This window comes from Danio aesculapii, chromosome 24 (assembly GCF_903798145.1).
Source record: "Danio aesculapii chromosome 24, fDanAes4.1, whole genome shotgun sequence".
Taxonomy (NCBI): Eukaryota; Metazoa; Chordata; class Actinopteri; order Cypriniformes; family Danionidae; genus Danio; species Danio aesculapii.
In genome coordinates, this window is record NC_079458.1 from 13,141,759 (window position 1) to 13,161,764 (window position 20,006).

The window sequence follows — 20,006 nt, forward strand, 5'->3', positions numbered from 1 at the left end:
TAGAAATGAGTTATTAAAACTATTATGTTTAGAAATGTTTAGAAATCTTATCTCTGTTAAACAGAAATTGGGAGAAAAAATAAACAGTGGCGCTAATAATTCAGGGGGGCTAATAAGTCTGACTTCAACTGTATATATAATATAATGTAACATAATTTATAAATATTTTGTTTATTATTTTTGTTATGCAATCCAGAAAGAACATGGAACAAAATGAAACTGTGTAAATGTCAAATATAGGTACTATAAGTACATCAAAATTATGTTCATGCGTCAGAATCAAGCACAAGACTAGCATCCAAAACACCTCCACTCAACGCATTAAAACTTTAGTTTAATTAAAGGCGGACAGACTGACAGCTGTATCGAATCGGACTCATTCGTTGGGTTTGTCTGTCATTACTCAAATGTTTCTAACTGAGACTGAGACAAAAACCTTAGTCGTATGGTTGAGATGGCAGAGGTCCTGCTTTCGCTGACACAGACGGCCTTAAGCTCACACTCATTTGTTTTGAAGGCTTTCAGCACTGAGATCTCCAACACTGGCAAACTCTCAGACAGAAATCAGACGCTTTGCTTTCTTCTACTTGACATTAGAGAGGCTGAAAGCAACTGCTCACTTTTCACACCTCTTCATTTGGAAAGAAGGACTTTTTTTAGATGATAAGAACAGTGAGGCTAATAATTCTGACTTCAACTGTATATATATTTAAATTTTATTAATCAAGGACAAATTATATGTTGATCAAAAGTGAGAGTGAAGACTAATAAATACTGTTCCTTTGAATAAATAAATAAAAAACCACAAAAATGTAAATATTTTACTATTAAAAAATTGAAATATTATTAATAACAATATATATATATATATATATATATATATATATATATATATATATATATATATATATATATATATATATATATATACATATATATATATATATATATATATATATATATTTATTTTTTTTTACATTTTTGTATAGTAAATATAGTTTACATGTTTTTGTCATCATTAATTTGTTCAAAAATACCTGTTTAAATGAATAATTGATACTAAATATATAAACCTATGAAAATATGGGTGTTGTCAGAACCATCTTATTGTAAAATACACATGTGATATTAATGTTTCACAATAAATATCCACAATATTTAACATGGCTTTTACTGTATTTATTTATTCAATATTTTTGCTGCAATAAACACTGATTATAACACCAATTAAGACGTTTTTGCTTTTCTGTGCCTAATTTTTAAATTACATGTTAAAAACATAGTGTGCCGTCAATACATAATACCTGAAATTATCATTTAGAATTTAAATTAAGTATAAAGCCATTTAAAGTCAGGTATAAAGCATATTGCATTGTGGGACACAAGTCTGTACTTAAAAGTGTGCTCTGTCATGCAGTACTCCTACAGCACTAATAACATTATTATTATTTTGATTAGTAGTAGTAGGTGGAGGAGTAGTAGTTTGCAGCCATAGTAGTACTAACCAGTAAACTACTTTTTTCCGCCATTCATTCACATCTGCAGCTGATGTCAGAACAGCAGAAACCATTGCTACTTCACCAACGTAACTTTAGAGCTAGTATTTGAATGATTCTCTAGCGTAAACAGGTGATTTTGCTTAAAATTTTCACATTTTAAGATTATAAGGCTGAACTGCATGAAATGCCATCAGTCTACAGAGATATCCCCTAGTATTTCTCTGTTGCAATCGGGAGATCACAATATTACTATGGTATAAATACAGCACTACAACATACAAAAGAGAGAGATCGGCTTAGAACGTCATTTACCGGTTTAATAATGATTTGATCAGCTGCAGTTTGAAATTACGCTGTTTTTCTCTAAGGACTTAATATGCGGTCTCTGTCACCATCTTGTGGATGAACATCTTCAACTGTCTTTGCTCAAAGGCAGGCTAATGGCCACCGATGGGCTGTCTCTCAGAAATTTAAAATATTTAAAAGTAGGCTCTATCCTTATAAATAAACTGCATAGTTGCAATCTAAACAACTCCATTCTCGACTAAAAAAGCCTCAAAAGTACATTATGTTGTCCAACAGCAGCAATATTTGTCAAACTGTAGAGTGTCCTGTATGTGGGCGGAGTAATACACAAGGGTAAAGAGGCTGTGTGAGTGCTGTTATTGCAGAATATCGCATGGCTATTATCCAATCAGATTCAAGAACCAGACAGAACTGTTGTATAAATATATATACAGAAATTTATTTGAAATAATTAGTATTCTTCTAGTATTTGATACCTCTCCATATCGGTTTATGAGTCGAATCACTTGGTCGGTAAGGTTGAAGATGTTCCTCCAGTCAAAGTTTGGCATGTCCTGCTCTCTGTCCTCCTCTGGCCCGCTGTACAAAAAGTTGAGGATGTGTTGACCCGTGAACGCAGCGTTTCTGAGGCCTTTGTTGATATGATCCATGACTGTTGGGTTTCTGATGGAGTCCTGACATTTGAAGCACAGCATTGCATTACTGATCTGAATCCATAGGGCTAAAATTAAATTGGTGCAATAAAGTTTAAGGGACAGTGTTTACCCGAAGCATGTTCATCTGCACACCGTCCTGAAAGAAGCTCCAGATCTGTGGTCCCACCTCCTCCCAGGCTCGACCCATGTTTCTGAGCCTTTCTAACTCCTCAAAGGTGGTGTTCGCCTAAATAATCACACACATGTACATGGATAGAGTTTAGATTTAACATATAAGCACATCGATTAAAGCAGATGAGATAAAGCAGTTGTGTTTTGCTTATTAACAGGTCTCTGGATTGATCATTAATAGGTCTGTGTTTTGTGTAAAATGACTAAAATTAAACTACTGATAATATGTCTTCAAATTTTACAAATTGTTTAATCATTTAAATCATTTACTTGAAGTATATTTTGTATGTTTTTAAAAGAGATTTTGTATTCTTATCAAGTCTGCCATTTTTTTTATAAAAAGTACAGGAAATAAAGTATTTTATGGGTTCAAACCAACAACATTTAAGAATGTTTTTAATAAATCAACCTTTGGGATGGATGGATGGATGGATGGATGGATAGATAAAAAATATATACTATTATTATTATTATTATAACTGGTCTTTTTGTAAAATGTTATTACAATTTTAAAAATACAGTTGAAGTCAGAATTATTAGCCCCCCTGAATTATTAGCCCCTATGTTTATTTTTTCTCCCAACATAGAGAAGATTTTTTACAACACATTTCTAAACATAATAGTTTTAATAACTTATCTCTAATAACTGATTTATTTTATCTGATTATATTGTAATGATGACAGTAAATAATACGTGACTAGATATTTTAAAGTGACATTTAAAGGCTTAACTAGTTTAATTAGGTTAACTAGGCAGGTTAGGGTAATTAGACAAGTTATTGTATAACAATGGTTTGTTCTAAAGACAGTCAAAAAATTGCTTAAAGGGGCTAATAATTTTGACCTTAAAATGGTTCATAAAAATTAAAAACTGCTTTTATTCTAGCTGAAATAAAACAAATAAGACTTTCTCCAGAAGAAAAAATATTATCAGACATACTGTGAAAATATCCTTGATCTGTTAAACATCATTGGGGAAGTATTTGAAAAAGAAAACGAAATTCAAAGTGGGGCTAATAATTCTGACTTCAACTGTATATATTTTAATAAATGTATTAAATGTGGTGTTTGCCCAAATAAACACACAAAAATGTATAGGCAGATTAGATTAGATTTGAATAAAACCATATAAATGTCAAAAATCCTTAAAATTGTATCACATTTCAAATTCTCTTTCTCCTTCTGAATACCATTGAAGCAGTGAGAGCAACTACAATACATATTTGCAACATATATAAAAGTTTTATGTTATTCAAGGAAACTGGTATCGCCTAATTATTACTGAATTAAATAACAACATTTGATTTCTTATCATGCAAAAACTGCTGAAGTCAATATTATAAGCCTTAACTTAAGAAAAAAAAAAATCAGTTGGCTGCAGAAAAATCCAACGACTTGCCTAAATTAGCCTACATTAACTTGCCCTAAAATAATCTTGCAAAATAACTAGAAAAAATGTTCTGTACCTTCATCATGGCAACAACAAAATAAATGAGTTATTAGAAATGAGTAATTAAAACTATTGTTGAAAAATGTGTTGATAAAAATCTCTCCATTAATCAGCACTTGAGAACTAGTTGAAAAAAAAACAGGACTAATAATTTCACCTTCAACTGTTGTTAGTAAATGTAGTTAATTACTGGCTTCCTTCATTTCTCTCAACTGCACTTCTGGCTTGCAGACAATATGGGAATCTGTTTCTTCAGCATTCGATGTCATAGTCAGAGCGATATACTCAGGTTGTGGCAACTGGTTATCTGCTTCAAGTTTGACCACAGAATGGCTAAATTCCCACCAGGAGCAGTTTACACAGTCCCACAGAAAGCCCTGCTGCATAAATAGAGAAACTGAAGCCCTGTAGAGCTGATCTGATGGGAGCAGAGCCATGGCCCATTGCCCAGGGCAAGCATGTCCACACCTCAGCCTATCCCGCAGACCACTGAAGCCCTTGCCGCCCTCCTTCCCTTTCTCTAGCTCTCTTTCACTTTCCCAAAGGAAAGATTCCCAAAAGGATGGAGCTCACGGAAGAGCAACAGTGTAGCTTTATGGTTAAAATATCCTGAAAATCTGTAGGTGCAAACATCATTTTGGTCTTGATCAAAACACTTCTTAAATTGAACTGGTGGGACTAAATCTGAAATAAATATACAGTAACGTTTTGTAGATAATAGCATCAGCACTGTAAATGAATAAATGTAGCACCGCAAATAGATTGCCCATTATGCATGTGTTTAGAGTCAAATGTTATTTTGTGTGAAATTCAAAATGCGAATAATAGTATCATTTTAGATCGTTTACTTGCAGAACATTGTAATGCTTTTTAAAAGAGAGGTCTATTATACTGTACTTACCAAGGCCACTTTTTTTTAAACAGAAAATAAAGTAATTAACTGGGTTCAAACCTACAGCTCTTATGTCTGTGAGTTTACTTAACACTGGATTTTGCTAAAGGTAAAAAACAAATTAAATAACAAACAAAACAACAACAAACAAATAAATACATAAATTTAAAAAAATGATTCAATCAATCAATCAATCAAAAATAAATTAAAAAGTTATTTTATAGTACCATTTAAATTGTTTCTTTTCTTCATTTTATATATATATATATATATATACAGATGTCACTACTTCAGAACGGTCAGTTTATTGCCACTCTTAACGCTGCCACAGAGGTATAAGTATATTTTTTTGAAATATTATCTTTAAATACTTTTATATATTATCCTATATATATATATATATATATATATATATATATATATATATATATATATATATATATATATATATATATATATATATATATATATATATATATATATATATATATATATGAAGTCAGAATTAATAGCCCCCCTGAATTAACAGAGAGAAGATTTTTTCCAACACATTTCTAAACATAATAGTTTTAATAACTCATTTCTAATAACTGATTTATTTTATCTTTGCCATGATGACAGTAAATAATATTTTACTAGATATTTTCAAGATATATTATCAAGACACTTCTATACAGCTTAAAGGGACATTTAAAGGCTTAACTAGGTTAATTAGGTTAACTAAGCAGGTTAGGGTAGCAAGGCAAGTTATTGTATAACGGTGGTTTGTTCTGTGGACTGTTGAAAAAAAAATTTTAAAGGGGCTAATAATTTTGACTTTAAAATGGTTCTTACAAAATAAAAAAATAAAATTTGAAACTTTATTCAAGCTGAAACAAAACAAATAAGACTTTCTCCAGAAGAAAAAAATATTATCAGACATACTGTGAAAATTGATCTTGCTCTGTTAGACATAATTTGGGAAATATTTAAAAACGACAAAAAAAATTCAAAGGGGGGCTAATAATTCTGACTTCAACTGTATATATATATATATATATATATATATATATATATATATATATATATATATATATATATATATATATATATATATATACATACACACACAGATTACTATAATATAAATATACAGTAGTCAACATTTGAATTGGATCAAAAAAGTTTTTCAAAATTGGACAGAAATGGATGTTGTTCAATAGCTTTTGGACAATTTTGATGAAAGGTTTTGATCCACTTCAACTGTTAACTGCTGTATATTATTAAATAAAAATGTCTAATGTTTCCAAACAGAAATGTAAAAAAAAATAAAGAAAATAGCTAAATACTTTTGAAATAACACATCATTCAACATAACATTTACATAAAAATACACATTAAAATTAAACTACATACGTATTCTGACCTGTACTAATTAAAATTCATAAAATAATATTTGATAATATTGAATTGTATTATCGTTTTCAAAATTGCTAAAAACAATGCTTAAAACTAAATGATAAAAGTAAAGTATAAAGATTTCGAACGAATAAGTACTTAGCTGTCTGGCGAATTTATGTGTACATAAATTATTTTTACACTGTATACTCTCAGAAATAAAGCTACAAAAGCTGTCACGGATGCTGTAACTTTTAAAAGGTATACATTGTGCTTAAAAAGTCCATGTTGGTAACCTAAAGATACACATTTGTACCATATTAGTATCTAAAACGTTCAAAAGTGTACCTTGTGGTAACTTTAAGGTACTGTATAATAGTGACAGCTTTGGACCTTTATTTCTGAAAGTGTATGACAGCTGAATCATGCTAAGAATGTATGACAGCCATTACATTTCACTGTGGAATAAATGATTGAAGAAATAAACAAACATTTTATAGTGCCTTACAAAAAAATCAAGATGTAATATACTTTTGTTCTATGATGCTTAAAACCCCCTTTTTCATCCTAAACACATATATATTCAACATTCAGTTGTTTGAGTAATATAATTGCTAAGATCATGTAGTTAAATGCATAAATTCATTTACAAAGCATCCAGACGAAAAAAAAACCCTGCATTCCGGCTTTCATAACAATATGAGTGAGCAAAAGGCAGTCTGCTGGCTCTCATGTGCTCTTAAACACACGTGGCCTCTATACGCCGGTCCTGCGTCATTTCCCCCTCAGGCAAACCTGCTGACACTTCAGCAGCTATACACTGATTTATCTGACAGGCCCGGAGCGAGATTAGCTGTTGCATCATTACACTGTTGTTCCAGGTGTGTGTAGTCAAAAGAAGAGCTTTTCTCTCTTACGTTTTTAATGATCTGTCTGGCAGCGGGGGAATCGGGAGCGTACAGGATTTTGCCCATCAGGAAAGGCTTGACCGAACGCCACACAATCCTTGTGACCGGATTGGACTCCAAATCCTTCATGAGGTCATTACAGAAAGGAGCTGAAAGAGACACGAGAAACACAAGCAGTCCTCTTTATCTGTGCAATTATATTGGTAGCTTTTCAAAATGTGTTTATTGTTGAACGTTTTGGTATTTCGCTCAAAATATTAAACATTTTTATTAATGATTGAGTTTGTTTTATTCTTGAAACCCTTTCAAGCAGTTTGTTGTGATTTAAGTGATGTTGGATTGCAGTTTTGGAGACTTTTTGACCTCAAGACTGCAATTCTAAAGCTGAGATTTTTTGGCTACTCAAACCACCCTCATAAAGACAGACAGACATCTTCTTACAGCTGATTTATAGCACTTCTAGTTGGCTGGAATTTCTTAATTATTGCCTTAATGGCGGGAAAGGGCATTTTCAGTGTTTTCTGCTATTTTCTTGAAGCTACTTATCCATTATGTAAAGCTGCCTTATGCCTAAAAAAACCCTATTCTTTGTTTTTAGTGAATAACTGAGTGAGTTTAGTCTGTGTTTAACCTTATATTTACACCCTAATAAAGCAGATGGTCATGGTTGAACAGTATCCTGTTTTTCATCACCCAGGTGTGTAAAAAAAGTGAAATATCAGTGAGAATATACTTAAAATATTTTGCTCATAGACATGTCAGTAATATTAGCACACATGTATTAATAATTTTTCAAATCTAAGAGGTTTCTGAGGTTTTTGTCACTTCTGTAAATAATTACCCTAACTTGCCTAGTTAACCTAAATAACCTAGTTAAGCCTTTAAATTGCCCTTAAGCTCAATACTGTCTTGAAAAATGTCTAGTAAAATATTATAAAAGAAATCAGTTATTAGAAATGAGTTATTAAAACTGTTATGTTTAGAAATGTGTTGGAAGTAAGTACAATATTTTACTCACTAGCCGCGTGATCATAGATGTACTTCCCCTCTCCTCTTGTGCTGTTGATGCCCAGAAAGGCTTTGTAGTTATTATCCTCATACCAGTTGAAGGAGGTGACCCTGGAAAAGGCCCCTTCCGTGTAGCCGCAGAATAAGCTGGAAGTGGCAGACATGAGCTGGCTGAAAGACGGGCTTTCATGGGATTGAAGAAGTGGAGACACCACCTGCAGCAGGTCTTTAGAGCTCGGTCTGTTAAAAAGCTGTTGTTAAAAAAAGAAAGAGTTGAAATGAACACTTTAATTAGGCTAAAAGTGGTATTACAACACTTTAGAAACATTTGAAACAATATAATGTTTCTTGGACAAACTGATTGCTTGACTTTCCTCAATGCAATGTATCTCAAAGTATTTTATTTTACATTTGCTTTTTACACTCTTAGTCCCCGGTCAGATCACATGATTTTTATTGTAGTTTTATTTATCGAAAGTCACTATGTCAGATATGCGATTTTTTTTTCATTCTAAAATATTGTCTTGTCGTGGGTAACAAATATGCCAGACTACACGTTCCTTTATGATCAGTCCTCCCATGACGTCTACGATGAGCGTTATTTCCCAAAGCAGTCACAAGTGTTGCTCTAACGATATTTCTTATTTCAATTTTAATTTTTTAAATCTTATTTCAATCTCAATAAACACTGATGCTTGCAGACAACTAATAACTACATTATTTAAGGGCATTCCTTACGACATGGATAGGATCAAACTAAATGTATATTTTCCTGCCATGGGTTTCTTATTAAACACTCCCTCGCCTGAACTTGTGAGAGGAAGAAAATGAACGCACATAAGCAGCAGCAAGGAAAAATCTGATGCTCAAGACATAATCTTTAAAATGATGACATATTAAAAAAATTGCAAATGTATTACATGAGTTTTGCGATATAATCACAGTGAAGCTGTAACGGTGATGTGACGCTGACAACGGAGGTGAGGATCCAAATGCAGGGTTTTATTAACAGGATGGTCAGACAAGCAATAATCAACACAGGAGCAAACAGAATCCAGAATCATAGTCAAAGTAACAGGCAGATGGTCACAAGGCAGGCAGCAGGCATGAATTAACAAACAAACAAGGCAAAGCAAAGATTGGAACACGGCAAGACTAGGGAAGGTAAATGTTGTAATGTCAAAAAACAGATAACAAGAGTCAGCAACGTGTGTGTGTGTGTGTGTGTGTGTGTGTGTGTGTGTGTGTGTGTGTGTGTGTGTGTGTGTGTGTGTGTGTGTGTGTGTGTGTGTGTGTATATAGTCTGTGTAATCAGTCCAAAAGCAGCTTCAGCTGTGAGTGTCTAATCAATGGTGACTTGGAGCAGGTGAGTGTGTGTGTTGCATGACTGGGATCTGTAGTCCATAAACTGGTGGATTTGTAGTTCGTGTGAATGTGAATTTTCCAGCAATCTATGGTGTTTACGGTGTTTAGATTGCTGGTGATTGTGACAGAAGCATTTATTAAATCCTTATTTTCCTCAGAGCGAAACAAATCATCCACCCTTTGAGTAGTGGAAGTGCATAAACAAAAATATAACTTGTATATTTTGCTTGGAAAAAATATCTTTTTGAAACAAATTTCTTTGCTAAAATAGATAAAATTAGTCAGATAAAATACCTTAAAACACCTTAATATTTAAGAAAAGGTAGTTAAAGTTTGCATAACCAATGACTGATCTTATCCACCTGTGACCCATCCATAAGTAAACATACAGCCTATTTTTGATTACCCAACCGGCACAGTAACGGCAGCACCCGCTGATATAACTGAGAAATTATGTGCTCCTATCGCACAGTGTCACCCACATGACAGAACTCGTTGTGAAGAACGTGAAAAAAAATTAATCATGCTAGACTTTCTGCAACGGTGTCGTGAGGCGTCGCTGACATGGTATCGATTTGTTGTGAATTATGCCATTTACGACTCCCCACGACCCCCTACGTCACAGGAAATTGGTTTATTTGGTAACAATTTACTTGAAGGGGTACTCATAAGCAAAGATGACATTATTTGTTATTACAATTTGACATAAACAAATACGTCACTCCCTGTTTTTGTCTTTGTCATGACAACTTGACATAACCAAGACAACAAAACTTCTGTCATAAACATGATTGTCACAAAGCCATTATAAATATGTCATGAATTTTATAACAGTGTCATTCATTTTTCTTTTTTTTTACCTCAACTACAGTGGTACAGGCTAAATATGTCACTAAATATAAATGATGCTCTTAAAAAAATATTTGACACTTTTTAATTTGACATGTTAATGACAAATACAGTTTGTTCCCCTGAAAATTTTTTTTGAAAAATATTCATGACACAATTGTAATGGTCTCATGACCATTAACAAAGACTATAGAATACACAAGACATGTCACTCGTATACTTTTGAATGGGGAAAAGTGTAACTGTCAATATCAAAGAGCTTAGAATTCTATATTGAGTTATTGACACTCAATATAGAACATTCCATTGCAACAGCAGCGCCCAGCAACAGCCCCGCGATTCTGCCATTTTGGAATAAAAGCGATCGGCCGTCCATTGGATCTTATTGCTGTCGCAATGGCAAGCAGCTGCTTTGTTTTTTTGTTTTGTTTTTTTATTTAAAAAGCGCATTAAAGCTAAGATACAACCTGAAAGACGACAATACAACACTTACTATGACAATCATCGGTACTTTCAATAGTTTATTTTACAGACTTTTAATATGCTGTTATTCTATTGGAATTTTCATTCCAAAATGGCCACCACGTGACACTAGTGGCATCTTGTGGCTGTTTCCCAAGCAACAATAGAGTGTTGCCTCTTGGTTATTCTAAGCTCTTTGTCAATATGGCAAGTGAAGCCCCGCCTTTTAGTACAGGAGCCAATCAGCAATTGCTGTAGAATGACAATTCTCCAGGGGAGGGGCTCGGACCAGACGTGAGTTTCTGCAGATTTTGTGTGATACGAACATTTAGAAATGAAACTAAAGACACAGTTGTTGGTTATTCGTACTATGAAATGTAATCGTAAGCTTGGCAAGTAGTTGGCAAGTAAGCTTGGAGAATTTGATGTTTCCCCATTCAAACAGAATGCCAGAGCATACTGCTCGAGAGGCATTTTAAAGATGGCCGCCGAGTGAAATGACTTGCCTTAAAAGGACTTTGCCATTAAGTTGTCTTGGTAATGTTGTCAGGACAAAGATAAAGACATGTTGTGGTGTATTTACATCAAGTTGTCATAACAAACAATGTCATTTTTGCATTTAAAATGACATACCTGAGCAAATGACACTTAGTAACAGTTGAAGAATAAATCTCACTCACATTCATGATTATAAAGTCATGATTATAAAGGTTTCATAATAGTTTTATGGACACCTGCTTTAAGTAAAGTGTTACCATTTATTTTTCCCACTGTTCTGTGTCAGATTGTTTTCACGTTTTAAGCATAACTAATTTAGCTGCATTAGCCTAATTTAGCCTCTTATGAAAACATTAGTGAACTTTTCTTGCAGTATAGTGCAGACCAAATTACTTACATCTGATTAAACAATAGAAAATCACTTTTAGCTTCTCTTAAAATGCTCCTGATGAGGTTCATACTGAAATCAGAAAGCAAGGAATATGAATTTCCAATCTGTTATCAAGTCAAAAGGCAAAGCAAACTTCTTGGCACCGAAACTAAAATTCGTCCGGGTGGGAAAGTCTATTATCCTCTGAACTGAAACACATAAAAGCCTGCAGATAGCAGACAGATAGAGCCTCTGGAGTGCACAAATACAACATCAGGTGAAGAGAGAGAGAAAACACAGTGTCTGATAACAGTCTTCTCTCCATCAGCAACTGCTGCACAATGCATATAGCACACAAAGTAGAGCTCTGAGATTTCTGGGATGTGGAAAATGAAGATAAAATTGTGGAAACAAGTATAAAAACTTATCAGCTGTATAATGTGGAATGTCATGCGGAATTATAACATTTTGAAGGCATTAATGAAAAGTGGTGTATCGCCACTAAAGTATTTTTATGACAACTTGTCAAAATAAAAGTTTGGTTTAACAGAAATAATAGATTTTTCTTCTCATGAAATGAAGTAATAGTATAAGATAAGACCTTATACTATATACTATGTATTATTATATATACCATATAATAAGACCATTTTTTTCACCTTTTAGATTGTATTAATAATAATTAATACATAATAATAATAATAAGAATAATAATAATAATAATTAATGCATGATAATAATAATGATAATAATAATAATAATAATAATAATAATAATAATAATAATAATAATAATAATTAATGCATGATAATAATAATAATAATAATAATAATTAATACATGATAATAATAATAATTTATACATGATAATAATAATAATAATAATAATAATAACAATAATTATTATTATTATTATTATTATTATTATTTTATTAATATAAATGATTATAACTATTATTATTATTATTATTATTATTATTATTATTATTGTTGTTGTTGTTGTTGTTGTTGTTGTTTTATTATTATTATTGTTTTTTATTATTATTATTATTTATTTTTTTACATTTTTAATTAATATAAATGATTATAACTATTATTATTATTATTGTTTTATTATTATTGTTTATTATTATTATTATTATTATTATTATTATTATTATTTGAGAAAAAAAGTATATCTTGGGATTAGTCATTATATTATTAATTAGTAATTATTTTTTTAGCAAACTCTTAATAAACTGTTGGAAAATCTATAAACTGAACCTGCTGCTTCATTACTACAACATATTATAACCAGGGCTTGACATTAACACCCGCCACGTTGCTAAATGCAGCCAAACTTCAGCTGTGGTGGGTTAGAGAGAAACTCCCACTAGCCACTTTGGCTGGTTGAAAATAATTTTTTAATTGTAGTTCATCGAGAAGCAGCATGACTGCCAAAATAACTGTTCAATCGAGCAAATAAACCTGGTGAATACCGAATGACAGGATGATCATGTGTGCGGTGAGACTCAGGCTTTCTTCACTCACTGATGAGGGCTTTAGTATCGTGCACACAGCTGTGATGTGATGTTTATAAAACTTGTGCGCTCCCTGCAAATGCAACTTGTGCGGTCGGTTTTCTTTGAAATAGGCTGGACAATAAGTGATGCTAGTTCACACACAGTCCTGCTGCTTTCAAGAGCTCCAGTCAGAGTCTTTTAAAAAAAAAAAGTCTTTTTGTGAGCAGCAGCGGTTGCCGCTTTCGCTTTAACCATTCTTTGAACAGATTATTAATGGGTCTAATGTTTACTGTGTGCACGTGATCATACTTTATCACACACGGAATGTTTTTCGCCTGCTTTCTTTTGCTGGTTTCTTTCTAGTTTAATTATCATGCTTTACAATAGTTTAATAGGAGATTAACTTCCCAATTATGTATAGTTAACTGATGATCTGGGACCTTTAGTCTGGACAGACTACTGTGCATAGTTTTAGATACATGACAATAAATGTCTTTTAAAGAAAGAAAGAAAGGTTTTGTTGAATAAAAAGTGCATATATACAGTTATTTTAGCTTATTTTAAAAAAATTTAATTAGTTAAAATTTGTAGCCAAGTATTATTTATTTATTTATTTTTGGTGTGGCCAGAGAAAAATAGGTAAATCCTTAAAGTTGAGTCCTGAAGAGTCATGTGAAATAAGAACTAATTGCCATGCAACACTATGAAAACACAACCCATTTGCTCATCATGCTCATTGAGCAAGGTCATACACAACACAGAAAAAAAGAATGAGGAGGCTTGTGGACATAACAAAAAATCTAAATCAAGTCATTTTAGCATGTCAAAGTTCAATTTATGCATATAAAATAGATTTTCCCAACAACAATATAGTGGCTAGTGAAAATGGCGAGTGGCTAGTAATGTCGAAAAACTACTAGCCACAGTGGCTGGAGATTTAAAAAGTTCATGCCAAGCCCTGATTTTGAATATTACAAACGGGGTTGAGAAAAACTAACAAACAATCAATGGAATCCTGAAAATGTCAATAAAAAAGTAAAAAATAAATGAATAAATAAAACCTGATTTAATAGTGGTCTGAAACAACGATAATTTTAGACACACATGACTGTTATTTCCTGGAGTTTTACATCACATTAGTCTCGGCACATCTGCCCCAGCGGCACAAGAAGGATGATGGAAAAGGAATTCGGAAAATGAGTAATTGGGGTCGAGTCTCTCATCCGGGCGACAGACAAAAAAAACTGACCCGACAGGAAGACCCTCACTGCAGAAACACACTGACACCATTTCACAGGACAAACACTGACATTTACTGTCCATGATATATCTCACAAAACACCCTCACCTGTACATTTACCACATAAACATGAAGACTGTGAAATAAAGTGTTTATTGTTCAACATTGAGATCTTTTGCTCAAAATATGAATACAATTATAAAGACGAAGCTTGAGTTTGTTTTAGAATGAGAGTAGAGGCTTTTTGTAAACCCTTTCAAACTGTTGGCAATGTAGACAACTAGTTTTGGAAGACTTACTTCTCCAGTTTTTTTTTTTTCGTTTAACCTTTTGATCTGTTGCTTAAATATAAACAAAAATTCTTCTCTAAAATAATTTTTCAATCCTAATGTGAAGCAAATCTTTTCAAAGTTTGCATAAAAAAATAATAATCCCAAATGTTAATTAGGCGGGTTAGTTGTTAGAAAGGCTGTAAGTTGTTAGAGAGGCTCATTGTAGTATTGGTAACCTAGTAACCCAGCAAAAAACAGAAGTGTGCGCACATCTAGAAAATCTCAAAGACAGGTGCTCGATCAAAAACAAACATTTGTAGAAAAAGATCCAAAGAAAATCGGCACACTGCCACTTTAGCTCTCAAAAAGTCAGGTGACCTGATGATGTCGGTCGAAACATTGTGATATTAAAGACTTTTTAAGAGCTAAAGTGGCAGTGTGCCGATTTTCTTTACTTTAACCCAGTAACCAACAATAAACAAGGCACCATCTGAGGAGACAGCTGATGGTCATGTATGTCAGAGTTTAAGTCCAAAACCTTCTCACTCAAGTGTTATTTTTGCAAATACATTTTGGAAAAGGTGGAATTTCCATCACTTGTTTCTCATGCAATACCTCAAATGGCACTTTATGGTGATAAAACTCCAGATACTGAGAATATACAATTGCAAAAACAGCACAGTTTCAATTGGCTACAAAAAAGACATTGTTGCCCAATAAGTAATTGACTAATTGATTAGCCTAACTTAGTTAACCTCATTAACCTGGTTAAGCCTTTAAATGGCACTTTAAACGGAATACTATCTTGCGAAACAAAAGATAATAGAAGACAAAAGAAATCAGTTGTTAGAAATTAGTTATTAAAAACTTATAATTATATGAGTTAAGTATACAAGAAAAATATTTCTGATATTTTCATTCATATTTTATGTTTCTTTTAGCACACCTTAGCGACTATGCACATGAAAGATTTCACAGGGGTATAAAAAATAAGGTAAAACACAGCCCAAGCTCACTCAGCCATTTATCACAATGGGTAAAAGTAAAGAACATGGCTGTGGTTTTATTATCAACGATAGTTGAGCTTCACATAATAGAAAGTAGCTTCAAGAAAATTGCAGAAACACTATGAAAATGCCTGTTTCCATATTCAGGGCAATATTGAAGATATTCCTGTCAACTTAAAGTATTATGAATCAGCCCAGCAGGCACAGGACATCAACATGACGTCAGATTGACGTTGTACCCCAACGACGGTGGACTTTGCGTTTTGTTTGAAAATGAAAATCAGGTTGGCATCAGAACACAACTTCAGGGCAACTTCAATGTCCAGCATCCAACCTAATATCAACATTGTGTGGACGTCTACCACTATAATCTCTATCAGACATTTGATTTTTGGTTTCCATATCTGACGAATAAATGTCAGTATTTGACGTCAATATGATGTTGGTTTAAGATATTGGCTTGACGTTGGCTTTTGATCACTTTCCAACACAACCTAAATCAACCAAATATCAATGTCATTTGACATCTTTATTGATCTTCAAAGTTACATTGTCCTTTGACGCTGGCTACACATAGAATGTGAATTGGATGTCTTATGACGTTGTGTGCCTGCTGGAAGCCTTAAGACATGAGACGTGTCCACAAGTTTAGAATAGCAGATGTTCATTTGATCAAAAATCCAACAAAACTTCAATCTAACATCGTCACAAACCTCCTGAAAGAGTTTCAAGAAAAAAGCCTCTATTCTCACCCCAAAAAAACAACATCTTCAATTTTTTGCTAATATTTAGGAGCAAAAGTTCAAACAATATACACATTTTTTTCACTGCCCTCTTTTATTATATCTACTAAGGCTGCCAAAATGAGTATAGTCAGTTTACAGTGGCAATCGGACTCAACAGTGGCTGAAATTAGCTTCACAGGGACACACGTATGATATCTCTTTATGTTTGCGTTAAAAAAAAGCCGGACAGAGGAAATCGAGATTTCCTGATGGCTAAAAATACAATTGAACTCCTGAAGGGCCTCAATTACGCACCGCTTTCAGCTTGTCGGAGACGGCAGGCAAAAGCCGAGCCCAGAAGTGCAGGTCGAGTCCACTGGAGTAGCTGTCCAGGACTAGAGGAAGCTGGAAATGAGAAAAGAAGAGGAAATGAGACCCATATAGAGATTTATATTAGTCAAGGAAAACGCACAGACAGAAAGACGTACAATTCATAGAGTACATTAACAGTAATGTCAATGCATGCAAGATTTCTGAAGTGTTTTTAATCTGCTGGATGTTTTTAAAGGGACATTTTCAGTTAAACTAAAGTAAAATGGTTACAAATAAGACACAAAATGGTGGCTTTTTAATAAAATTCTTGAGTTATACACTGTAAAAGAAATGCTGGGTTTCACACAATCAATTTGTGTTGGACAACATAAAGGAATCAAGTTAACTTAAAAGTTTTTACAAATTTAAGTGGAATGAAAATAAAACAATTAAGTTGTCCCAAACAAAAAAAAACTCAAGAATTGTGTTGTGTTAGCTGACTTTAAATAAGTAGTTTGAACAAACAAACATCCTTTTGTGAGTGTAAAAGGGTCTGTGTTAGTAATCTTTTACTGTAGAATTAGTTTAGTATTAGTTTAATTTACTAATGTAGTTTTTATTCATTTTAAATAACAGTTTTTTGTATATTTCATTTTACTGAGCGTTTTAGTTCTTAGATCATTTTTAATTAGTTTTATTTTAAATGTCTACATAGTTTTTATACTTTGTTGTTTGTTTTAGTTATTATACTTTAGTGCATCGATTACTAAAGTGTCCAAATTAATTTCAGCTGAAGTTGCAAAGCAGGATTTGGGAAATGCGTGTGCATTTCTTCTGAGACGTAACACTTCCAGAAACAATCTTTCTTCAGGGTCTTCCCCAAAAAAACACAGTTTACAATGAATCCTGAGGGACCAGGTTCAGGAAACGATGATGATGATGAGTGTGTGTGTGTGTGCGTGTGTGTGTAGAAACAGTCTAAAATCTGAGACATCCTTCCTATCAGCCTTTCTCTCCATCTCCCATCCTGAATAACTTACTTTTAATGTGTTTATATTCTATATGTGACTCTATAAGTGCGGGAATTACTTTTTTAATATATATATCTTTTTGATTATTTAAAAAATCTGTTATTCGTTGTGAAGGATTACAATGTTATACCGGTCATAAAAATATCCTATTTTCAGCAATAAATGATTTATTGTCAAAATAATGTCCTTTTTTCAATTATGTGTTACTTTGTTATCAAAATATTTAATTTTACTTTACTTCCGTTAACATTTGAAATATTTTAGTTTATTTATAAAAGCCATAATGGTAGTTTTCCTGATTCTATAACATAAAATTGTACTAAAAAATAGAATTGATCTTTAAAAAATGTCTGCTCATAAATCTCATGTCAATTCTGTTACCGTACGGTACTTTGCCTTTAAACTAATGTATGTAAGATACAGGAAATAATATCACTGTTCATCATTGATACGATCTGAAGCACTGAAAGTTATGTTTGTCATAGCAAGAAAATGTTTTCCTCTAAAAAGTTCTTACACTAATAGTTCAGCTATTCTGTAAAATGTCAAATCAGTTGTCACAGTATCGAAAGGAATACAGAACTTTCAAACATAATTTCATTTGTTTCATGTGCTTTTATGCTGTCGAGCATGTTATTGTTATTGAGATGTTACTGTCAATCCCTGTAACCAATGTAGAGTAACAACACTGGCAGAAGTAACAGAGTTGACATAATAGAACAATAGTGCTGTGAAACAATTAATTATGATAAATATATACCATGTATATTCATGTATACAGTTGAAATCAGAGTTATTAAACCCCATTGGATTTATTTATGATTTTTTTTATTTCCCAAATGATGTTTAACAGAGCAAGGAATTTTTCACAGTGTGTCTGATAATATTTTTTTTCTTCTGGAGAAAGTCTTATTTGTTTTATTTCGGCTAGAATAAAAGCAGTTTTTAATTTTTTAAAAGCATTTTAAGATCAAAATTATTAGCTCCTTCAAGCTTTATTGTTATTCAATTGTCTACAGAACAAACCATCGTTATACAATAACTTGCTTAATTACCCTAACCTGCCTAGTTAACCTAATTAGCCTAGTTAAGCTTTTAAATGTTACTTTAAGCTGTATAGAAGTGTCTTGAAAAATATCTAGTCAAATATTATTTACTGTAATCATGGCAAAGATAAAATAAATCAGTTATAAGAGATGAGTTATTAAAACTATTATGTTTAGAAATGTGTTGAAAAAAAAATCTTCTCTCCGTTAAACAGAAATTGGGGGAAAAAAATAAACAGGGGGGCTAATAATTCTGACTTCAACAGTATATGTATAAATGTACACACACCTACTGTTGATAATATACAAAAATATCCTAAATAAATATATTTACATTTATATTTATACAGTCAAGTCCTAAATTCTGATTTAAATTGACTTTTATTCAACCAGTAAGTTTTTTGGACACAGGCTTCTCCCAAAAGATAATAAGATGATTACATATGTAACAATGTAAAAGTAAAGTAACTTGTGTTTGGCAAGGACTGAAGTATTAAAACCGTTGTCAAAATAATAGTATTAACACAAGTTGTAAACTACTGCAATATAAATGGCTCCTACGAACTTACATCACACCAGTTAAACTGCATAGATTTAACCAAAATATTCCTGATAGTTACAAAATGCAATGACCAAGTGGGTACCTTTTATCATTGTGTAAATGCAATGAGATCCAAATATTTTGGAAAGAGATCCTTATCATAATTGGTAAATTAATTATAATAAATAAAATATACATGGTTCTCAAATTATGTTTATTTCATTTGTACCCTGTACACCTGGATCTGAACACAAGCAAGCGCAAACGACTCGATTTTAGTTTACTTTAAATGCAAACTACTAGATTTTAGTTTACTCCAAGCGAAGTTATTGCTTTAAATTGGAAAAAGGGCTTCCTGTGGCCAGTGGATTAAAGAAATGACTAGCAATCTTGCTCTGGAGAAGCTGACACACACTGTTAAAGGAAAATTACAGGATTTTTTATAAAATATGGACCCCCTTTTAACACTTTGTTGTTGTCTTATTGCATTGTTCAGATGTCTTGGATTTCAGCAACAATT

The 20,006-nt window shown here is 32.5% G+C and overlaps 1 protein-coding gene across 1 annotated transcript in view; it reads right to left on the bottom strand.

Annotated features, from left to right (window-relative positions):
* Positions 1-20,006, bottom strand: part of abca4a (ATP-binding cassette, sub-family A (ABC1), member 4a) — an 88,364-nt gene that overhangs the window by 46,024 nt on the left and 22,334 nt on the right. The window contains exons 7-11 of the mRNA XM_056450430.1: positions 16,872-16,961; positions 8,278-8,518; positions 7,269-7,408; positions 2,571-2,687; positions 2,282-2,479 (exon numbers count right to left, since the gene is read on the bottom strand). Coding sequence (XP_056306405.1) covers positions 2,282-2,479; positions 2,571-2,687; positions 7,269-7,408; positions 8,278-8,518; positions 16,872-16,961 — 786 coding nt within the window. The remainder of the gene's footprint in view (positions 1-2,281; positions 2,480-2,570; positions 2,688-7,268; positions 7,409-8,277; positions 8,519-16,871; positions 16,962-20,006) is intronic.